Source organism: Dermacentor variabilis, chromosome 3 (assembly GCF_050947875.1).
Source record: "Dermacentor variabilis isolate Ectoservices chromosome 3, ASM5094787v1, whole genome shotgun sequence".
Classification (NCBI taxonomy): Eukaryota; Metazoa; Arthropoda; class Arachnida; order Ixodida; family Ixodidae; genus Dermacentor; species Dermacentor variabilis.
Window position 1 is genome coordinate 26,479,752 of NC_134570.1, and position 16,935 is coordinate 26,496,686.

General features: G+C 45.4%; 1 protein-coding gene across 2 annotated transcripts in view; it reads left to right on the plus strand.

Moving 5' to 3' along the window:
- Positions 1-16,935, plus strand: part of LOC142575326 (Na(+)/citrate cotransporter-like) — a 39,878-nt gene that overhangs the window by 16,868 nt on the left and 6,075 nt on the right. Inside the window, exons 2-13 of one of the 2 annotated variants that reach the window (XM_075684589.1) lie at positions 933-1,213; positions 3,167-3,316; positions 3,985-4,100; positions 4,780-4,922; positions 6,088-6,187; positions 8,098-8,223; positions 8,953-9,072; positions 10,547-10,624; positions 11,202-11,309; positions 11,940-12,120; positions 13,657-13,818; positions 14,425-14,562. In XM_075684589.1, the coding sequence (XP_075540704.1) occupies positions 1,079-1,213; positions 3,167-3,316; positions 3,985-4,100; positions 4,780-4,922; positions 6,088-6,187; positions 8,098-8,223; positions 8,953-9,072; positions 10,547-10,624; positions 11,202-11,309; positions 11,940-12,120; positions 13,657-13,818; positions 14,425-14,562 (1,557 nt within the window). In that variant the 5' untranslated portion in view covers positions 933-1,078. The remainder of the gene's footprint in view (positions 1-932; positions 1,214-3,166; positions 3,317-3,984; positions 4,101-4,779; positions 4,923-6,087; positions 6,188-8,097; positions 8,224-8,952; positions 9,073-10,546; positions 10,625-11,201; positions 11,310-11,939; positions 12,121-13,656; positions 13,819-14,424; positions 14,563-16,935) is intronic. The other variant, XM_075684590.1, reaches the window with a different exon arrangement.

The window sequence follows — 16,935 nt, forward strand, 5'->3', positions numbered from 1 at the left end:
CACCTAGATGTCGCGTGTGGTCGCTTCTCTGTCTTGCCTTTCTTTATCTTCTGGGTGCTCTCTGTTTACTTCTGTTGCTTTGTTCCAAGCGAGCCATGCGCTTTTGCAAAAACATATCAGTGGGGAAAACATGATAAAGCAACGAAAACGAAGATACACTATACATTGCCGCCGTAATTACGACTCCTGGGCGGAGTAATCTGTCGAGGAAGTCCCAGCTCGCCAGTGTGCCGAGGGCAACCGCCTCGCTTCCATCGTCGATCGCGTAGACACGTGACCTGAATGCGCACCCTCGGCTAGCCTGCGGTGGCTCGCCTTGCTTCGGCAAGTCGTCTGCCCCGGAGGAAGTCCAGTTCCCCGCGTTCGCTCTGCACGAGCGATCTTACGCGCATACACACACCGCGGCTCTCGCCGAAGCTGGCTGCTGTACGGCGAGGTCTTTGTCCCCTGTCCATTGCTGTGTTACCCATAAGTGCGCACCGTGTGTAGCCAGCGAGCGAATGCACGTCACCTTGTACAGAGAACGAGCTTGTCAATTTTGACCCTGGCCGGTGAAGGAACGTGCCGTGTCTCGCGCTTTTGTGCGGAAAACTAGCTGACACTGGCAGCGATCCGTCTTTCTGACGTGCCGAGAGTTGAGACTGCTGCAGGGAAGTACCGCCTTTCTGTTTAGCAAGCTTGGCACTTTGACGTCACTTCTTGCGGGAGGTGGAAGTGGCTCGGACGACGACGTGTATATGTTGCACCGATTGTGGCCGACCTGAAAAACAGCTCGCTTTAGAAGCGACCGCCGGAAACGTTTGCTGCTGACTGCAAGCTTTCGATGTTGTCCTACGCGCAGCGTCGCCTGCGCATAAAGCAGCCGTGGTACAGCCCAGCGAACCAGTGTGATGATGCTGATGACACGGACCCCGGTTCAACTTGTGTCGCAGGCGAGACATTGAGGCTTTCCGCGCCTGCCGTGACCCAGGTGCATTTCGTTGGCTCTCGAGACCATCACGAACGCTGTGCGGCCGACGAGGATATCGAGACAGCTCGTCAAGGATCACCTTCTCCCGCGCCACCCCCATCCGACGGTATGGCGGGTAAAAGTGGCGACTGCCTGCTGGCTGCCAAGCGTGTTTTCTGGTTCGTGCGCTGTCACTGGCGGCGTATCATGGCACTCTTGGCGCCCGTGATGCTCTCGCCTCTGCTCATACTTCACGACACCAAGGTGGGTTCTCAAGCGTACAGTTCACGGTGTACAAACGCATTATATAGGTGTAAACAAGAATGTTGCACTCTCGTGAACATCTATATAATATGTCCGTACGTGTTTGAGTTCGTTCATATGAGGAAGCAGTGTAACAGCGCAAAAAAAAGCGAATTGATGTACACGAGGGAAGACATGACGCGAGTACTGTGTCGTGCCCTGTCAATAGGATTTCAGTAGGTGTTAGCGTTCAGTAGATGCCGCGTCGTGTCAATCAATGTTCAAAAACTCTTTAGTAACATTTTGGTGAGGGCTACTTGGTCCACCTTCCGAACTATAATCACAATTATAAGGACACATTAGAAGGACACACAAAGGCACAAATACCACAAAACAAGCGCTTGTTCTGTGGTATGAGTCTATTTGTGTGTCCTTATTTCGGTCGCACAGGGTGAGTATAGTAAAAAAACGCGAGCTTTTCGAACGTATCGCTTAGTCAACAGCTTTGGAGCCACTGCATCTGCGAAAGAAGTTCTCGCAGAGCCATGGATGTATATACTGAGCTGTTTGTTGTCCTTTCGGGGCTCAACGGGTATACAGGCGTTCAGGTGGGCAGTTGTTCTCATCATTTTTGGTGTTCGAGCGTCAGGAGAACAGCTGCAGCTAAGCGAAAGGACCCAGCAATATTTGGCGCGCGCATTTTGACTTCAAAACTTTGGGCCAGGGGCGCCCGCGTTTACCTTCAATCGGCCTTGGGAATAAACGCATTGACGAATACGTGAGGCGCGCGCTGGTGTCACGGAAAAAAGCAGCCCGAAAGTAGGTGGTGCACTCGCTCAAGCGGTGGCTAAAAACAAACGCAGGTGTTCGAGTACGGCTGTTCGAGTGCCGCGATAGTTTCGCCTACGCTTGGCAAAATTACCAGAGGTCACTCCTTAATTGACAAAGCCGAAAATGTATTTCAGGGCTCACGGAACATAAACTTAACCAAACATTTTTAGACAAAGGCATACACTGGGTGCTCCTCTCGCAGGTGAAAAAGAAATACCCAAATTCCACAGAAACGATTTAGGGGCTTAGGCTGCCTTAGGGAGCGCACAGTATCAATAAAAAAGAAGTACCGTATTCAATAAAGTGTACTTGTCAGGCACAATTCCCAATTCCAAGGCGAAGGATACAATTGCAAATTTAGTCGTTAAATTACCATGTGAGTTGTACCTTCAGAAAGTTAAGCTTTCCTGTTAAAGCGATATAAAGCAAATAAGGGAGAAGAGTTAGGTTATCACCTCAGAATTTCTCAGCTACACATTCTTCTACACGTTATTATGTAAACAGACAAGATATAGGCCATAATTGTGCTTCCATCAGTTGTTAGGTTGATTTTTTTTATCTTATACGACCATATTTAGTGATGATTGCAGCATCGCTTTCGTAATTATAGCATTTCTGTGTTTCCGATTCATAAAAAAAAACATCTAAGTTGGGTGCGATGTAACGCTTCCTCTTCCCGCAGCGTACACTTTCTCCTCTTAAGAACGTTAACAGAAGAAACATTTTTTTAGCTCTTCTGGTGTTGAATTGCTCGGAAATGTATTAAAATGAAGGTTTAATGAAACATTTAACAGCTGGTCTTAACAGCACTTGTTATGACGAGTTCTTCAGCTTATAGCGATTACAGTCTGTTACCCTGAATGTTCAATTAATTGGCAGTACGGAGAAGACGATAACTAGCGGCGTGCGCGATGGAGGCACGCAGCGCTCGCATTAATTACCTTTCGCTTTTGTTTTGTTTTCGTGTTCTTGTTTTTTGCGAAGGCAGCTACCTCAGTATTCCTCAACTCGCTGTAGTTCATCATGACTTCGCAAACGTGACATTTTCCCATTCAAATGCACGAAGACACGATATGGCACAGCCCGATTGGCCTGCTTCTTTAGGGATACGCAGTTATAATAACTGCTGTTTTCTCTTTGCAGGAAACGCGATGTGCTTACGTCATCCTTCTCATGGCTGTCTACTGGATGTTCGAAGTCGTTCACTTGTCCGTTACATCACTGCTGCCCGTCTGCTTGTTCCCTTTATTCGGTGTGCTAGACACTGCAAGCACAACGGCGCCATACATGAAGGTATGGCAACAGTTCACAGCAAGCCTAGTTGCTCTCAAGACATGATAAAGGCTCCGACTCCTTCAATGACTACTACTTTCAAGCGCTACTCGAATACCCGACGAGCGGTGGGCTCCATCGCTCGTCGGCTCGCAAGGTAGTGAAAGCACTTTTGTGCTCCTAAAGGGCGACTGGTCTTTGTAAACCACTTTGATTGCCTTGCGCCGTTTGTGCGCGTGCACGAATTCACCATGTATTTCTCCTCTCTCTCTCTCTCTCTCTCTCTCTCTCTCATGCAGATGCAGTACCACTGCATCTGCATCATAAGGATAACCTAAGTTGTCAAGATTACCGACGCACTTTTGTCCTTCAAAGCTACATCGCAAAGTATAGTAACGTAGGGTCTTGAGTGTGTTGGTATGACGTGGTGAAGTTTACAGCGCACGAAAAAACGAGGGCACAGAATGGCGTGGTACGCACAGCGCTTGTGTGTACCGCGTCTTTCTGTGTCCTCGCCTTTAGTGCGTTATAAACTTCTCCACTGCAGCAAAGTATAGACGTTTGTTCATTAAAGGAGGCACCTCTATCGTTCATTGAAATACCATATGAAGTCAGGAGCTACAGCATTGAACTGCCTGCTGCAAGATACCTTTGGTACGCGCGGTAATTCCAGTTTGTGCAATTTACAGGATGCCATTATGATGTACTTGGCAGGCATGATCATAGCAGCCGCTGTTGAAAACTGCAATCTTCATTATAGGATCGCACTCCGCATTCTGCTCATTATCGGCACCAAAACCCTCTGGTGAGGACACATCGATATTTCTGACCAGAAGTCTTGGGTGTAACTTAAACTTTCTTTGTTGGAATGAAAATAAAAGAAAGAAGTTTAGTCAGCCTATAATGGTGGTGGCCACTCCTGTTCACATATTAATAAGAATAAGAAAGCCACTGAAGGATCAGAAAGAATGCAACAGATTCAAGAAATTTATATCGTAGTTACCTAAAGAGAATAAATAGAGTCTGCATACGATCCTAGACACACTGGAAAATACAGAGACAAACGACAAGGACATGTACCACGCTACACTGAGTCTCGACCGCGATGCGGACCGAGGTGAACCGGTGTACAGATTCACAGCACACACAGAATAAATAATACGCACACAGGGACACAGTCAGCAGCGGGCTTCATAACACAAGGCGCACAAAGATAAGTATGACACACATATTATACAAGAAAACGGGCGGCTCTTTCATGTGTTTACTCAGTGCAGCACCTGATACACCTTTGATATGCCCAGGTCTACAAACGTAGGTTAAACTGCGTTCGGAACACTTATGTTTACAGTTGTGACACTTTCGGAGAGCTGTCCTCACTTGTCTGAGCCTATCAAGTGGTGGGCTTGTTCTGAACCTTGTCCGTTGTTCGTATGTCTATCTTTCAGCCATGCTTGGCATTCTTCATTTTGCGCTCATTGCAGGCTTCTGTTAGGCTTCATGGTCACTGCGATGTTCCTGTCCATGTGGCTTAGCAACATGGCGACCACACTCATGGTTCTGCCCATCGTTGACGCAGTCGTCAACGAAATCTGCAAGAAAAACTCTGAAGAGAGTCTCAGGAGCGGTAGGTGACATCCACGCTACTTGCATTAACGCCTGTATGTCCATAAAAATTCCATTTAAAATTGTATAGCACGACACTCATGATCAGTTCATTGAGTTGCTCCTGAAAAAGGTGTTTAAATTATCTTAATTTTTTTTCGCAAAATGGAAACGATTTTAGGACTAGCGATGTTGTACATGCAATGTATGTTTCATTGATTACCTGATACAATAATTCCATGCTATATACACACTTTTTTGAATGAAGACCCAGTATAAATCACGAGCACTCCTCCGAAATTTTAGTTTCACTGGGCATCCTAAGTACACACGTATTATTATGTGACGAACTGAAAAAGAACCGTGACTGTTCTAAATAGTTAAGTAAGTGCTTTATTTTCCCATATACAACATACATTTGAATATTGACAGGTATTGAGGAAAAAAGCTGCGTTCCGTTACCGCAAACAACTCTCAATTATTCCTCTCTCCGCGGACATCCGGCACATTACGAAACTGCTTGTTGTCCTGAGTTCTACTGAACAGACTTTTTCGGGAATATTTCTCCGTTGCATATCATACTGACCGCTAATAAACACGAGGACGAGGGAAGAGAATACAGAACGACGACATGCGCGGTTCTCCTTCCCGGTCCTCGTCTTTATTAGCGGTCAGTATGATATGCAGTAACCACCAACTAGGCCAAACTGAAGTTATTCTGGAGCATTTCTCTGTTGCTTGCGTAGGTGCTTGACCAGCATCATTATTTGTGATTAAATTATCACCACAGGTTAAATAAATTTATATTTGCGTCACAGTAGCATTATCTGTTGAAGTGACTGCAGTAGCATTATCTGTTGAAGTTGCCCTGTTTAAGTGACGCAACTACCCCGTTTCTTTTACCTTTTGGTTGAATTGCCCATGTATAACTTACTGTGTTTTGAAACTTCTGTAACTTTTGTTGAACTTTTGTTGTTCTTTCTTTCCTCCCACGTCGGGTAAAAAAGATATTTTGTGAACGTTTCTAACTGTTTTGTAAAACCTTTCCTGTAATTTTGTAGCCTCCCTTACACAATGCCCCCATAGGGCCTGTAAGGTATTTTAAATAAATGTCTGTTCACTGTAATGCCTTTTGGCGCCTGTGGCTACTGAATAAATAAATCTGGTCTATCTTGATTAACGTGCAGGGTCTCCGGAAAGTGGGTACACCAACGAAGCTTTCCCTGCAAACAGCGCTGACGCCAACGTAGAAAGCTTTGAACTCCAGTCTAAGGAAGACGATAAAAGGTATCAGCCGATGATCGCCGCTCCTGATCCTGTTGAACAATGTATTAGCGCGTAATTTCCTCCACGCAGTCCATGATGCATGTATCACCGCACATTTCGAAAGTATGTGTGTTGTTTTTTATACTTATGTGCTTTTCTTGCACCAGAAGGCAAAAAAGAAGCACAGACTCTGACTTTTAACTGCTTTACTCTAGAGGAATGAAATTAATCTAAACACTACCAGGGGTCATCATACAACTTAAGAGCCACATAAACGAAGCCACTCTTCTGAGCATTATTGATGAAGTTCTCGCGTTGTTTTACTTACCTTGTTTTGTTTTTGCTTGTTCCTCTCGGCTCTGCTAAATGACACTCAGTTAACATTTGCAATCAAAGTATATGGTTCTATTCACTCTCAAAGTAAAAATTTCGACATATCGAACTTACTTGCCTCTTCGAACATGCATCTTCCGTGAATACCGTGAACAGGCGACCACACGACAGAAGACACCTCTCGCTGAGTTTATCCTGCAAGATGCACTATATCCTTTGTAAATGCCGTTTGTATTGTAAATTTTATTCGTGCTTTCTATTTGTGCGCCACATAATTGTGGAGACCCCCCTCCCCTCCTCTGCTACGTATATTCGGCGAGACACTGATGCCAAACACGGAAGAAGAGGCAAAGAAGCTACGTTCACATACTACACCTGAGTGACTGTAATGCGATAGCATTATCGGGATTATTAAAACTGCACTGCTTGCCGGATCGGCTCACGTTGCAAACCCTTGCCAAAACACGTTTTGAACTATAGCGTAAGGATCGTCACAGTCTCCGTGATCGGTCCAGTTTACGACTACACTGTCTGAAGGATCTGCACACATTACTCGCCAAGAAACCCACTGAAGGACACAGTACACAGGGAGGGGGGGGGGCAACAAATAACAGCTTCGCTGTAAACACAGTTGTAACTTGTCACTTGTGCTCCATTTCGATGCCTTTTTGAACCAAGCGTCCCCGGGCTTTCGATTCTCCGTTTTCTTTTTTTTTTGCAGTTTAGCATGTTTGCGAGTGTTGTAACGCTGTCGGGCTCTATTGTAAAAAATATACTTCCAACTCACTCTGCAGGCGTAAACGTTTGTGGCACTTTTAACTCCATTTCCAAGAGTTCTCCTACCCTCAACTCGAACACGTTTGCTACGTTGAGCATACGCATTGTAGAAAAATGAATAACCAAGTTTGGGTAATTATTGTTTCAGAGCTTCGAGCTCTAGAATAATACGCCCTCGTTCTGGCATCTCTAAGACTCCTGGTTAGCTCAATTGGTGCAGCAAATGCCCGGGTTAAATCCACGGAACGGTACAAACTTTTTTCGAGCAAGAAGCTGTCGTTCTCAGAAACCCTTATGCGTTTCTTTGTAAAGTGCAGCTTAAAAGTGAACGTCAAATTTCCACATGAACCATAAAAAAGCACCTTCCATCTTGCATGCAACGACGACTCTCGAAGATACAGTTTGAAATGGGATGAGCTGTTATTAAATGTCAAGCATTTCTTGGCGAACATTTGCCACTTTGACAGCATATATCTAGCCGCCTACGTCTTGGTGCTCTCATGGTCGTTTCGTTAACTTGGTATATGCCGAAATTGGTCTAATATGAGAGGAGTGTATGACAAACACAAATGATGGGTCATGCCATGAATGTAATTTCATGCGTGTCATGTAGGTCATGAAACAGGCACGTACATGTCTTGGTGCTCTCATAGCCATTTCGTTAACTTGGTAGGCTCCCCGCACACTGCTTCACATAACATCGTTTACCCCAGAACGTGGCATCTGCCGGCTTTTTTTCCCTCTTAAAGGGGTTCCAGTACTTCATTGTTTTCAAATCTTGAGGTATTCTCTTCCATAGAGCAAATGTGCGTTTTACGCAGAGCGTCCTGCTACGAAAGGTACCGGAACGCCATGTTGCTGGGCATCGCTTACGCGTCCAACATTGGTGGCACGGGCTCGGTCATCGGTACGGCTCCGAACCTGGTCCTCATGGGGCTCGTCGAGGAGTGAGTCATGAAACAGGCGTGTCTCCTTTGATCAACAATCCTTGGCCAACGAGGATTGTGGGTGCATGTGGTAAAATAGAAAGTATCCTGATGAGCTACGATCCCTAAATCACGTTAATTTACGCGTTTTGCGAAGATTTTTGTTTATTTCTGCACGCGCAAAATGCCTCCTAATTAGAGAGATTATGAATATCGATGACATTGTCCGCAGTAAAATTACATGGCAGGCGTCATCGCTCATGTGATGCAAGACTGCAACGACTGATGCCCCCAATAACAAACATTTTCAGGATGGTTAAAACTAATCAATCCCCAACCAAAGTATGTTTCGCACGTAGATGGAAAACAATTAAAAGATTTCGTACATTTGTAAATCTTGTTGATAACTCTCCTGCTTCGCGTCAAATGTTACCTTTTTCTTGCAAAATTTTACTTATTCTAACCGTGTTATCATTCTAACCACACTAGCAGTACATGCTGCTGAGCGTTTTATATAAATTTGTTAACCAGTAGGCACCACGGTCCTTAAAAGCCTGCTCTGAATTGGTTCAGATAATGCTACATACTTTTTAAACGTGATATTGCCACGTAGGGAACGTCTGAGGTATTAATTACGACCATAAATTACAATAAGCTGCTGTATGTTTCAGTAGGTACGTCGAAAGAGGCAGGTGTTGGCCGTACAGCGATGCCGTGTAATAATGGATTGCGTTATGCATTGTACTGCAGGTTGTACCCTAAGTCCAGCTCCTTGAGTTTCGCAACCTGGATGATATACAACGTGCCAACCATGATTGTGTGCGTGACCTTCGCCTGGCTCTACCTGTATTTCCAGCTTGTTCCGAAAAGGTCGGTGTCCACTGCATACGTACCAATGGTGGACAGCACTAGGTCAGGTTTAAAGGGACACTTAATGCAAGCATTAAGTGTCCGAAGCTTTAGCTTGTGGTTTCCTATATAACTACTCGCAAGTGGAAAAGGAGAGATCGCTTTTCTCGTCAACCACTGCACCAAATTTGATGAAGTTTGTTGCATTTAATATAAAAATAAAAATGTAGTGACTCCTTGAAGCGAATTATTTATTTAGGCTGTCATTTTTTATAATATTGTTGAAAATCGCGTTTTCAGAAATTGAAACTATGAAGTTTACAACTCTTCAACTCTGCAATGAAAGAAGATTCTATAAATTGAATCTAATGGCGCATTTAAAGCGTACCAAATTAATGTCTTACACATTACTCTCAAGTAGACCAATAATATTTGAGTAGGAGTTTTGCAAATCCCTTGTAAACAATGAAACAAATGCACTTACGATATAAGTTGATATATTAAATTTCTTCGCTTTGACTGCTCTAGCGGATGCAGTTTACAGAATTGTGAGATATGTTATTGGCGCAAAGCTACAAAATTGTAAACTTCGTTCTTCTGTTTATTTTAAACTTACCAATCTTTGAAAATTGCTTTTTGAGAAATTGAAGTTTTAAATCAATATTCCGCTTCCAGCCTTCACTAGAATTTAACTATATCTTTCAGATGGAACAAATGTTATCAAAGTCGGCCCAATGGTTATCTCAGAAAAGCATTTCTGCGATTTACACGTATCCGAAAAGGCGGCATCGGAGTTGGGCCCGAGCTAAAACTTTCTCTTAAGCATTATATCGCAACCAGAACACGCGCCATGAATAGTCCGGCTCCAAACAGCGGCAACGAGTCTCCCACATTCGTTTTCACTTACAAAACAAGAAATAGCACTAAATATGTGCTTGCTTGCAAATGCAAGACAATTTAATGAAAAAAATTATTTTCTCAGCTTGTTGACTTTCAATGGTACCAACCCACACGCAACCAGTTACGTCTGATTTTTTTTTAAGCTAGGTAAGAATTTAGTCCCTCTTTTTATATGTATTACACAGCACTTCACTTACGTGGCAACAAACTTGAAGAATGGAAGCTTACAGCACCAACGCTGTAACATCTTCTTTCACGTTGGTCGGGCGCCAAAGTGCATATTCTTGTTCATAGATGCCGCATGAATTGTCCATATATTGCTCATTCGGTCATGTCATGCTCATGCAGTGGAATACTGTAATTTTGGCAGGTTAGCAGTAAAATTGATTATCTCTCTCACACATGAAAGAAGAAACAAACTTAGTCGCTCAGTTTGCCGGTCTGTCACCGTGATAATCACTAGCTTGCTGTTTATTTCTCATTCTTGAATACCATTCAACTAAAGCAGCATTTCATTCAAAAACGTTTTGCAAAAGCTATATATCCCATTATTTATCCAGTGTACTAATGTAATAGCCCAATTTAATCGTTTCAGATTACGTGGCAATCATCTGAACCCAGAATCAGTTCGGATCGCTATCAGAAAGCGCTACAATGAGCTCGGAGCGTTATCGTAAGTATGCTTAACCTGTATGTTCCTGTTCATTTGAAAAGTGAACACAAATTCAATAGAGCGTAAAGCGTTTGCTATGCTCAGCTCGCACTAAAATTAATCAACAAATACCGAGAATAAGGCCTAATCTTCAGCCTCCACCCCCCTCCGCTTTTGTGTATACAAAAACCAACCACGGAACTGACGGTGTCGTTGTGCAGCGGTAGATCAGGTCAGCGTTGTCTAAGTGTTACCCTTTCAGTTGTCGCATATCGCCAAACCAACTACAACATGGTTATTATTGTTCTTTTATCATAAACAGCAGCGGGCACATGGTTACTATGTGATCAAAGTGTGATGTGACAGTGCAACGCTCAACTATAGCATAGGTCGTGTGACCGGGGTACATTTAATAGCTACCTACGGAATGAACATTTCTGCTGTTGCCTAAATGGTTTCGTCTATCTGTAGCGGCAGCTTAGAAGCACTACCTCAGTAGTGATCATGCGATTAGCCTTAAATTCGTGCGCGGTTGTTTGGAACCGTTCAAATTTGGTAACGTTTGTGAACAATTACTAACCACAACTGTTCTAAAAAGGTTCCACGAAGGTGCTGTACTGTTCATCTTCGTCGTCATTGTGCTGTTGTGGTTCTTCCGGGACCCGTACGTCGTCACCGGCTGGTCCTCTTTCTTCGCACTTGGCAAGTGAGTTCTCGAGCTTTTGAGCTCCTTTTGCCAAGCGAATCACTTTAGCAGAGCAAATGGAATAAACACCACATGGAAGCGAGCTAGGACATCGGCCATTGTTCTTTTTGCAGATTCCGCCCGTTATATAGATAAAACACGAAAATACAAAACTTCTGTTTCGTTTTAGTAAGGTTCAAAACATTCCAGAATGTTACTGTTAAAGCTGATATTGAAGTCAATTGAGTAGAAATATAAACTTGTTTAGTGCATCTGTTGAATCCTGCATTTCGTAGCTTTCTTGGCCGTTACCGCCACTAATTGTTCTTTTTCTTCATGAGCACGACTTTAAACGACCCATGGATGGCCTTGAGTGCTTTGAAGAAACGCATTTTTATTAGTCTTATATCCTTGCTGGTCGTGTATTCCCCTATAGGCGTTTTCGAAAATTTTTATGGCGTAATGTTTTCTCGAAAAGCACCTCGCGACATTGAAGAGAGTAAAAAAAATTGCACTAAACGTGGTCAACGAGTCTTTTGATGTCAAATTTTGTATTCACCCCAACTTGCTTTAGGAATGCAGTTTGCACTGCATGTTGGCATTGCTCCAACGTGAGCGCGGCAATTCACGGTGCATCGTGTCGAAGTGCAGGAAAATCAAGGACGCCACACCGGCCATGCTTCTGGTGAGCCTGCTGTTCCTGGTACCGGCGAGGCCGATCGCTGAGCCTCAGGGACCGGCTCTGCTCGAGTGGAACGTGGTGCAGAGAAAAATTCCTTGGGGCGTCCTTCTGCTCATGGGAGGCAGTTTCTCCATGGCAGAAGCATCATCGGTAAGCAAAGTACACGTGTCATACTTGCATTGTTTTAATGGAGACTTCGTTAACGTACACTAGTCGCACATGCCGTTCTGTATTCCCTAGACGCTAATCTGCATCGAAATTGTCATGCGCTATGAAAAAGCGATGCATTCGTTATTATAGCAGGATAAAAATCAAGCGGGCTTGAAAGTGACGGGCGACAACTCTCGGTCTGTATTAAAATCGGCCTGCCCCGACTAAAGCACTTACGAGAGCGGTCGTGTGCTATGGATCCTAACGCGCTGCGTTGTGCTATGGCATTAGCCCTGAGAAGCCCCGAGTTCGTTGGGAAAGCTCATTGCGCTATATTTAAACGTCTTATCTTCTCAGGCACCACCCAACACCCCAAAACATATACTAGCGCCGTAGACGTATGGAGTGGGTCGCTCGTACAGTGGTTTATGGCTTCAATAATATCTTGCAGAGAACATACGAGGGCGAACCAGAAAGTCGCGGACCCTATTTTTTTAGCCAAATACACGGCTTTAAATGCACATTCAACATATCTATTCCCAGCGGTGGACCTTTCTTGGACCGGCCCGGTCTTATATGCCGGATAGCTCCGCGGCACGGCTCTGCTGTCAGTTGTTGAAGACGGCGGTTGGGCTTCGCACGTCCACGGTGTACGAGCAACGAACTGTGATTCATTTTCTATGGAGCAAGGGACTAACGCCCATCGAAATCCACGGGAAAATGCAGCCCACGCATGGGGAAGAGTGTCTCGCTTTGAGAAGTGTGAGGTGTTGATGCCGTGCGTTCACTGTACGCCGTGAAGACTTGCATGACAATGAGTGTTCGGGGAGGCCTCGTGTGTCGCTGACTCACGACAACATTTCTCAAATTTAGTGCTGCGATGAGACAAATGTCTGAACCGGTGTGGGCACTATGTGGGAAAATAGTATAAGGTACGTAGAATAGTACGTGTATTTGTAATTCCCTGTATGTACCTTATTTCGGCTAATAAAGAGTAGCGGCAAGACTTTCTGATTCACCCTCGAGTGTTGAACTCTAATGTATTGGTGACATGCTATGCCTAACAGAGCCTCTGCGCAGTAGTTCCGGACTTGACTCTATAAGTTACTAAATAAATATCATTGCTTAAATTTATAAGAAACAGTACGCTTGATTTATAAGTGGAAAGTAAATTTACATTTCTTTTTGGCTGCCTATATGTTTCGCCGGTGTGTCTGTTATGCACCCCTCCATCTTGTTTTCTTTCTTATCTCTTTCGCAGTGCAGGATTGCTAGTTGGAGGCTCCCTGATGGTTAATTACCTTGCCTTCAAGCTTATTACTCCTCACTTCTCCCTCTTCTCCTTTTCCATCTAGTTTAGCGCTATGCTTTGATGGATTATTGTTTGCACGAGGTAGCTCAATTGATTCAAACGTAAACAGCGTTGTTTTGTGACTGGTTGGCATCGACAAATAATTTCATTAAGCTGCGAAGGCCATTCACAAGCGGTTTTGAGAGTGACTTGGTGAGGCCTCTCCGTTTTTTTTTTTTTTTCAGAAATCCGGGCTGTCCCGGATGCTGGGCCAGTACCTGACCAGACTGGATGTGCTTCATCCGGTGTTGCTAGTAGCTGTTCTCTGCATTTTCACCACTACAGTCACCGAAATCGCAAGCAACACGGCGACTGCCAGTGTTCTCCTGCCCATCACTAGTTACCTCGTGAGTCTGCACTTGGACCTCATGTATATCACTGCATCTCATAACGTTCCCGGAGTTGTATACTTATATTACATTACATTTATATGCTTTAGGTCAGTGCTCTCAAAGAACATCCGCGCTGAAGGCCTTACTCGCCTTACTAAGGTTCCTGCGGTCTACGGGCCTTCACGATAGACTTAAAAAACGGCTCCTGTTACCGCTCTATAGTGTACGTGGTTTGTATGTGCTCGTATTTCTATCTCCCCCTCCCCTTCCACTCTCTTTCTCTTTTTATGCCCTTCCTCCTTCCCCCGTCCAGGAAGGCCAACCGGAACTACCTCTGGTTAACCATCCTCTCTCTCTCTCTCTCTCTCTATGTTCGCAAAAACAGCTGCTCCTTAGTGAAAGAGCCACGAGACCAGGTGCAGCCAAAAATACCGTTACGCTTCGTTACAACACCATTGTATGCCAGAAATTTATGCTGTTGACGTGACGTTGCCATACGAAAACACAGAAGTAGTAGTGCAGTAATTCTATTTTCTTCTGCTTGAAAGACCACAGCAATGACCAGGGACACTCCGTCGTGTCTAAAGGCGCTGCCTAAACTTTATTGTGTTTGCTTTCCAGGCCCAGGCACTGAGGATTCATCCGTTCTTCCTCATGATACCTGTGACAGTATCGGCGTCATTTGCTTTTATGTTGCCGGTGGCTACGCCTCCAAACGCCATGGTTTACGAGCACGGAAACATGAAGCTGAAGGACATGGTGAGTTGTCCTGCACATTGACGTAGTAGTTCTGCGGAAACGCGCAAGGTGGAGAGATGTAATGAATAAAGGGAAAATGAGACATCCACCCGTTCGTAGCAATTGCTACAAAGGAAACCCATACGGGTTCCTCGAAAGAAAAGCCTCATAGTTGAAGAAAAATTCGTCCTGGTCCGGGACTCGAACCCGGGACCACCGCCTTTCCGGGGCAGCCGCTCTACCATGTGAGCCAACCAGGCGGCTAGCAGATGGCAGGGCGAAGTCGAATTTGTCGACAACACGAAGCAAAGGCAAGAGTTTGACGTAGTAGTTTCCTTTGTAGCAATTGCTACGAACGGGTGGATGTCTCATTTTCCCTTTATTCATGTCCTGCACATTATGTGCGATAAGACACGACGTCCAGTCTCTTACTCTCTTTAGCGCCGTGCGCTTGCTACGTTCCGAAAATAACCAATATATATCTACGTTGACACTTCGTATCACGCTTAAGTTAGAAAGACCGCACCGCAAGAATATTTCTTCACTAAAGCGGGCTTCGAGAGGCTTAAGGCATGGCGAGAAGGAAGAACGCATGACAATAATGGGTTACTGCAACATTGCTGTTGGCCTTTTACAGCATTTGAGCTCTTGAATGATCACCATCATCTTAGTTTTACGCCCACTGCAGGACGAACTTCTACCAGTAATCTCTTATTACCCTTGCCTTGCTGATTACAAGATGTGCCTGCAAATTTCCTAATTTCACCACACCCAATTATCGGCCTTCCTGAATAGTGCTTCTCTTCCCTTGGAAGTCATCCTGCAACTTTAATTCACTACCAATTATACGCCCTATGCATTACATGGCCTGCCCAGCTCCCTTCTTTCCGTTTAATGTCAATTCGAATATCGGCTGCTCCCGGTTATGGGGGCAACCTGGAGAAGCCCTTCAGTGCTTTTTGTCAAAACGTTCGTGTTAGGATACATAGAGCTAACTTTTTTTTAGGATGAAGGTCAATAGTGTTACGTTTTGCGCCAGGCGTGTCGAAAAGGATCAGACAAGTTCCGGGTGAACGACGTTTATTAACCCATGCTTGTGGGTTGAGGCTCGACAAGAAAGAGAGGGCCGCTAGCAAGGGGCACTCTGCTTTTAACATTTAGTGGCGCATGCGCACTTCGCAGAGTGCTCTTATCACGATGAGCGCCAGCCGACACAACACCACCTCCCCTTTTAATGGAGCACACAGTCACTCAGAGTCCAGCTCAGAATCTATCCGGCGGGCGACGATTTCGCATGGGGTAGCGTCTTGCCTCGGCGGGTGCTGGTGTTGCCTGTTGCGCAACCGGAGTTACCATGGGCGGTTGTGGACTGGAAGGCACTGGTGCGCCGGCAGTCTCGGGATAAAACAGGAACTCGCTGGTCGTAACTTCGCCAGCTGTTCCATGCCTAGGGGTAACGTCCTCTGCAGGCCTCTGTAGCAGCTGATCCTGACGACGCCAGGTGAAGGTGCCCCTCGGGGTGGTTGCACTTACTTGGAAAGAGAGAGGTCCTGTTTGAGCAACAATCGCAGCGGGAGCCCACTTTGGTTTTCCAGAATAATTACGTGCTAACACGTTGTCGCCTACCAAGAAGTGACGTTCGCGACACGGACGACTTAATGCCTGAGTGCACCGTCTGTGTGCTACTCTTTCCCCAACGGAAGGCTTTACGGCATCTAGCCGACTGCGTAAGCGTCGTCCTAGGAGCAACGCCGCTGGTGATTCACGAGTCATCGCATGTGGCGTGTTGCGATACGACAGCAAAAATTTATGCAGCTTTACCTGCAATGTTCCTCCTGTGCCATCTTTGCGCAGTGCATTCTTTAAGGTCTGGATGAAACGCTCTGCCAACCCATTGGAGCTGGGGTGGTAGGGAGCCGTGAGGACGTGGCGCGCTCCCATTGCCTGCACGAAGTGCTTGAACTCCTGCGAAACAAACTGAGGTCCATTATCGGAAACAATTGTTTCAGGGTAACCAAAATGTGCGAAGAGCTCAGTCAAACAACCAATCGTGCTTTCTGTAGTTGTCGATCTCATTTCGAAAACCTCTGGCCATTTAGAATGTGCGTCGACCACCACTAAAAGCATGGTATTCTGAAAAGGTCCCGCAAAGTCTACGTGAACACGCTGCCACGATGAAGTCGGCCATGACCACTGGTGAAGAGGTGCGTTGATTGGAGCGTTACGTTGCTCTTGACAACTAGCGCAGCTTCTGATACGAAGTTCGAGGTCCGCCTCAAGAGTTGGCCACCACACGTAGCTGCGTGCTAGTTCTTTGCTGCGCACGATGCCGGGATGGCCGTCATGGAGTTCGTCCAGAACGAACCCTTGCAGCTTTGCAGGCACGACTACTCT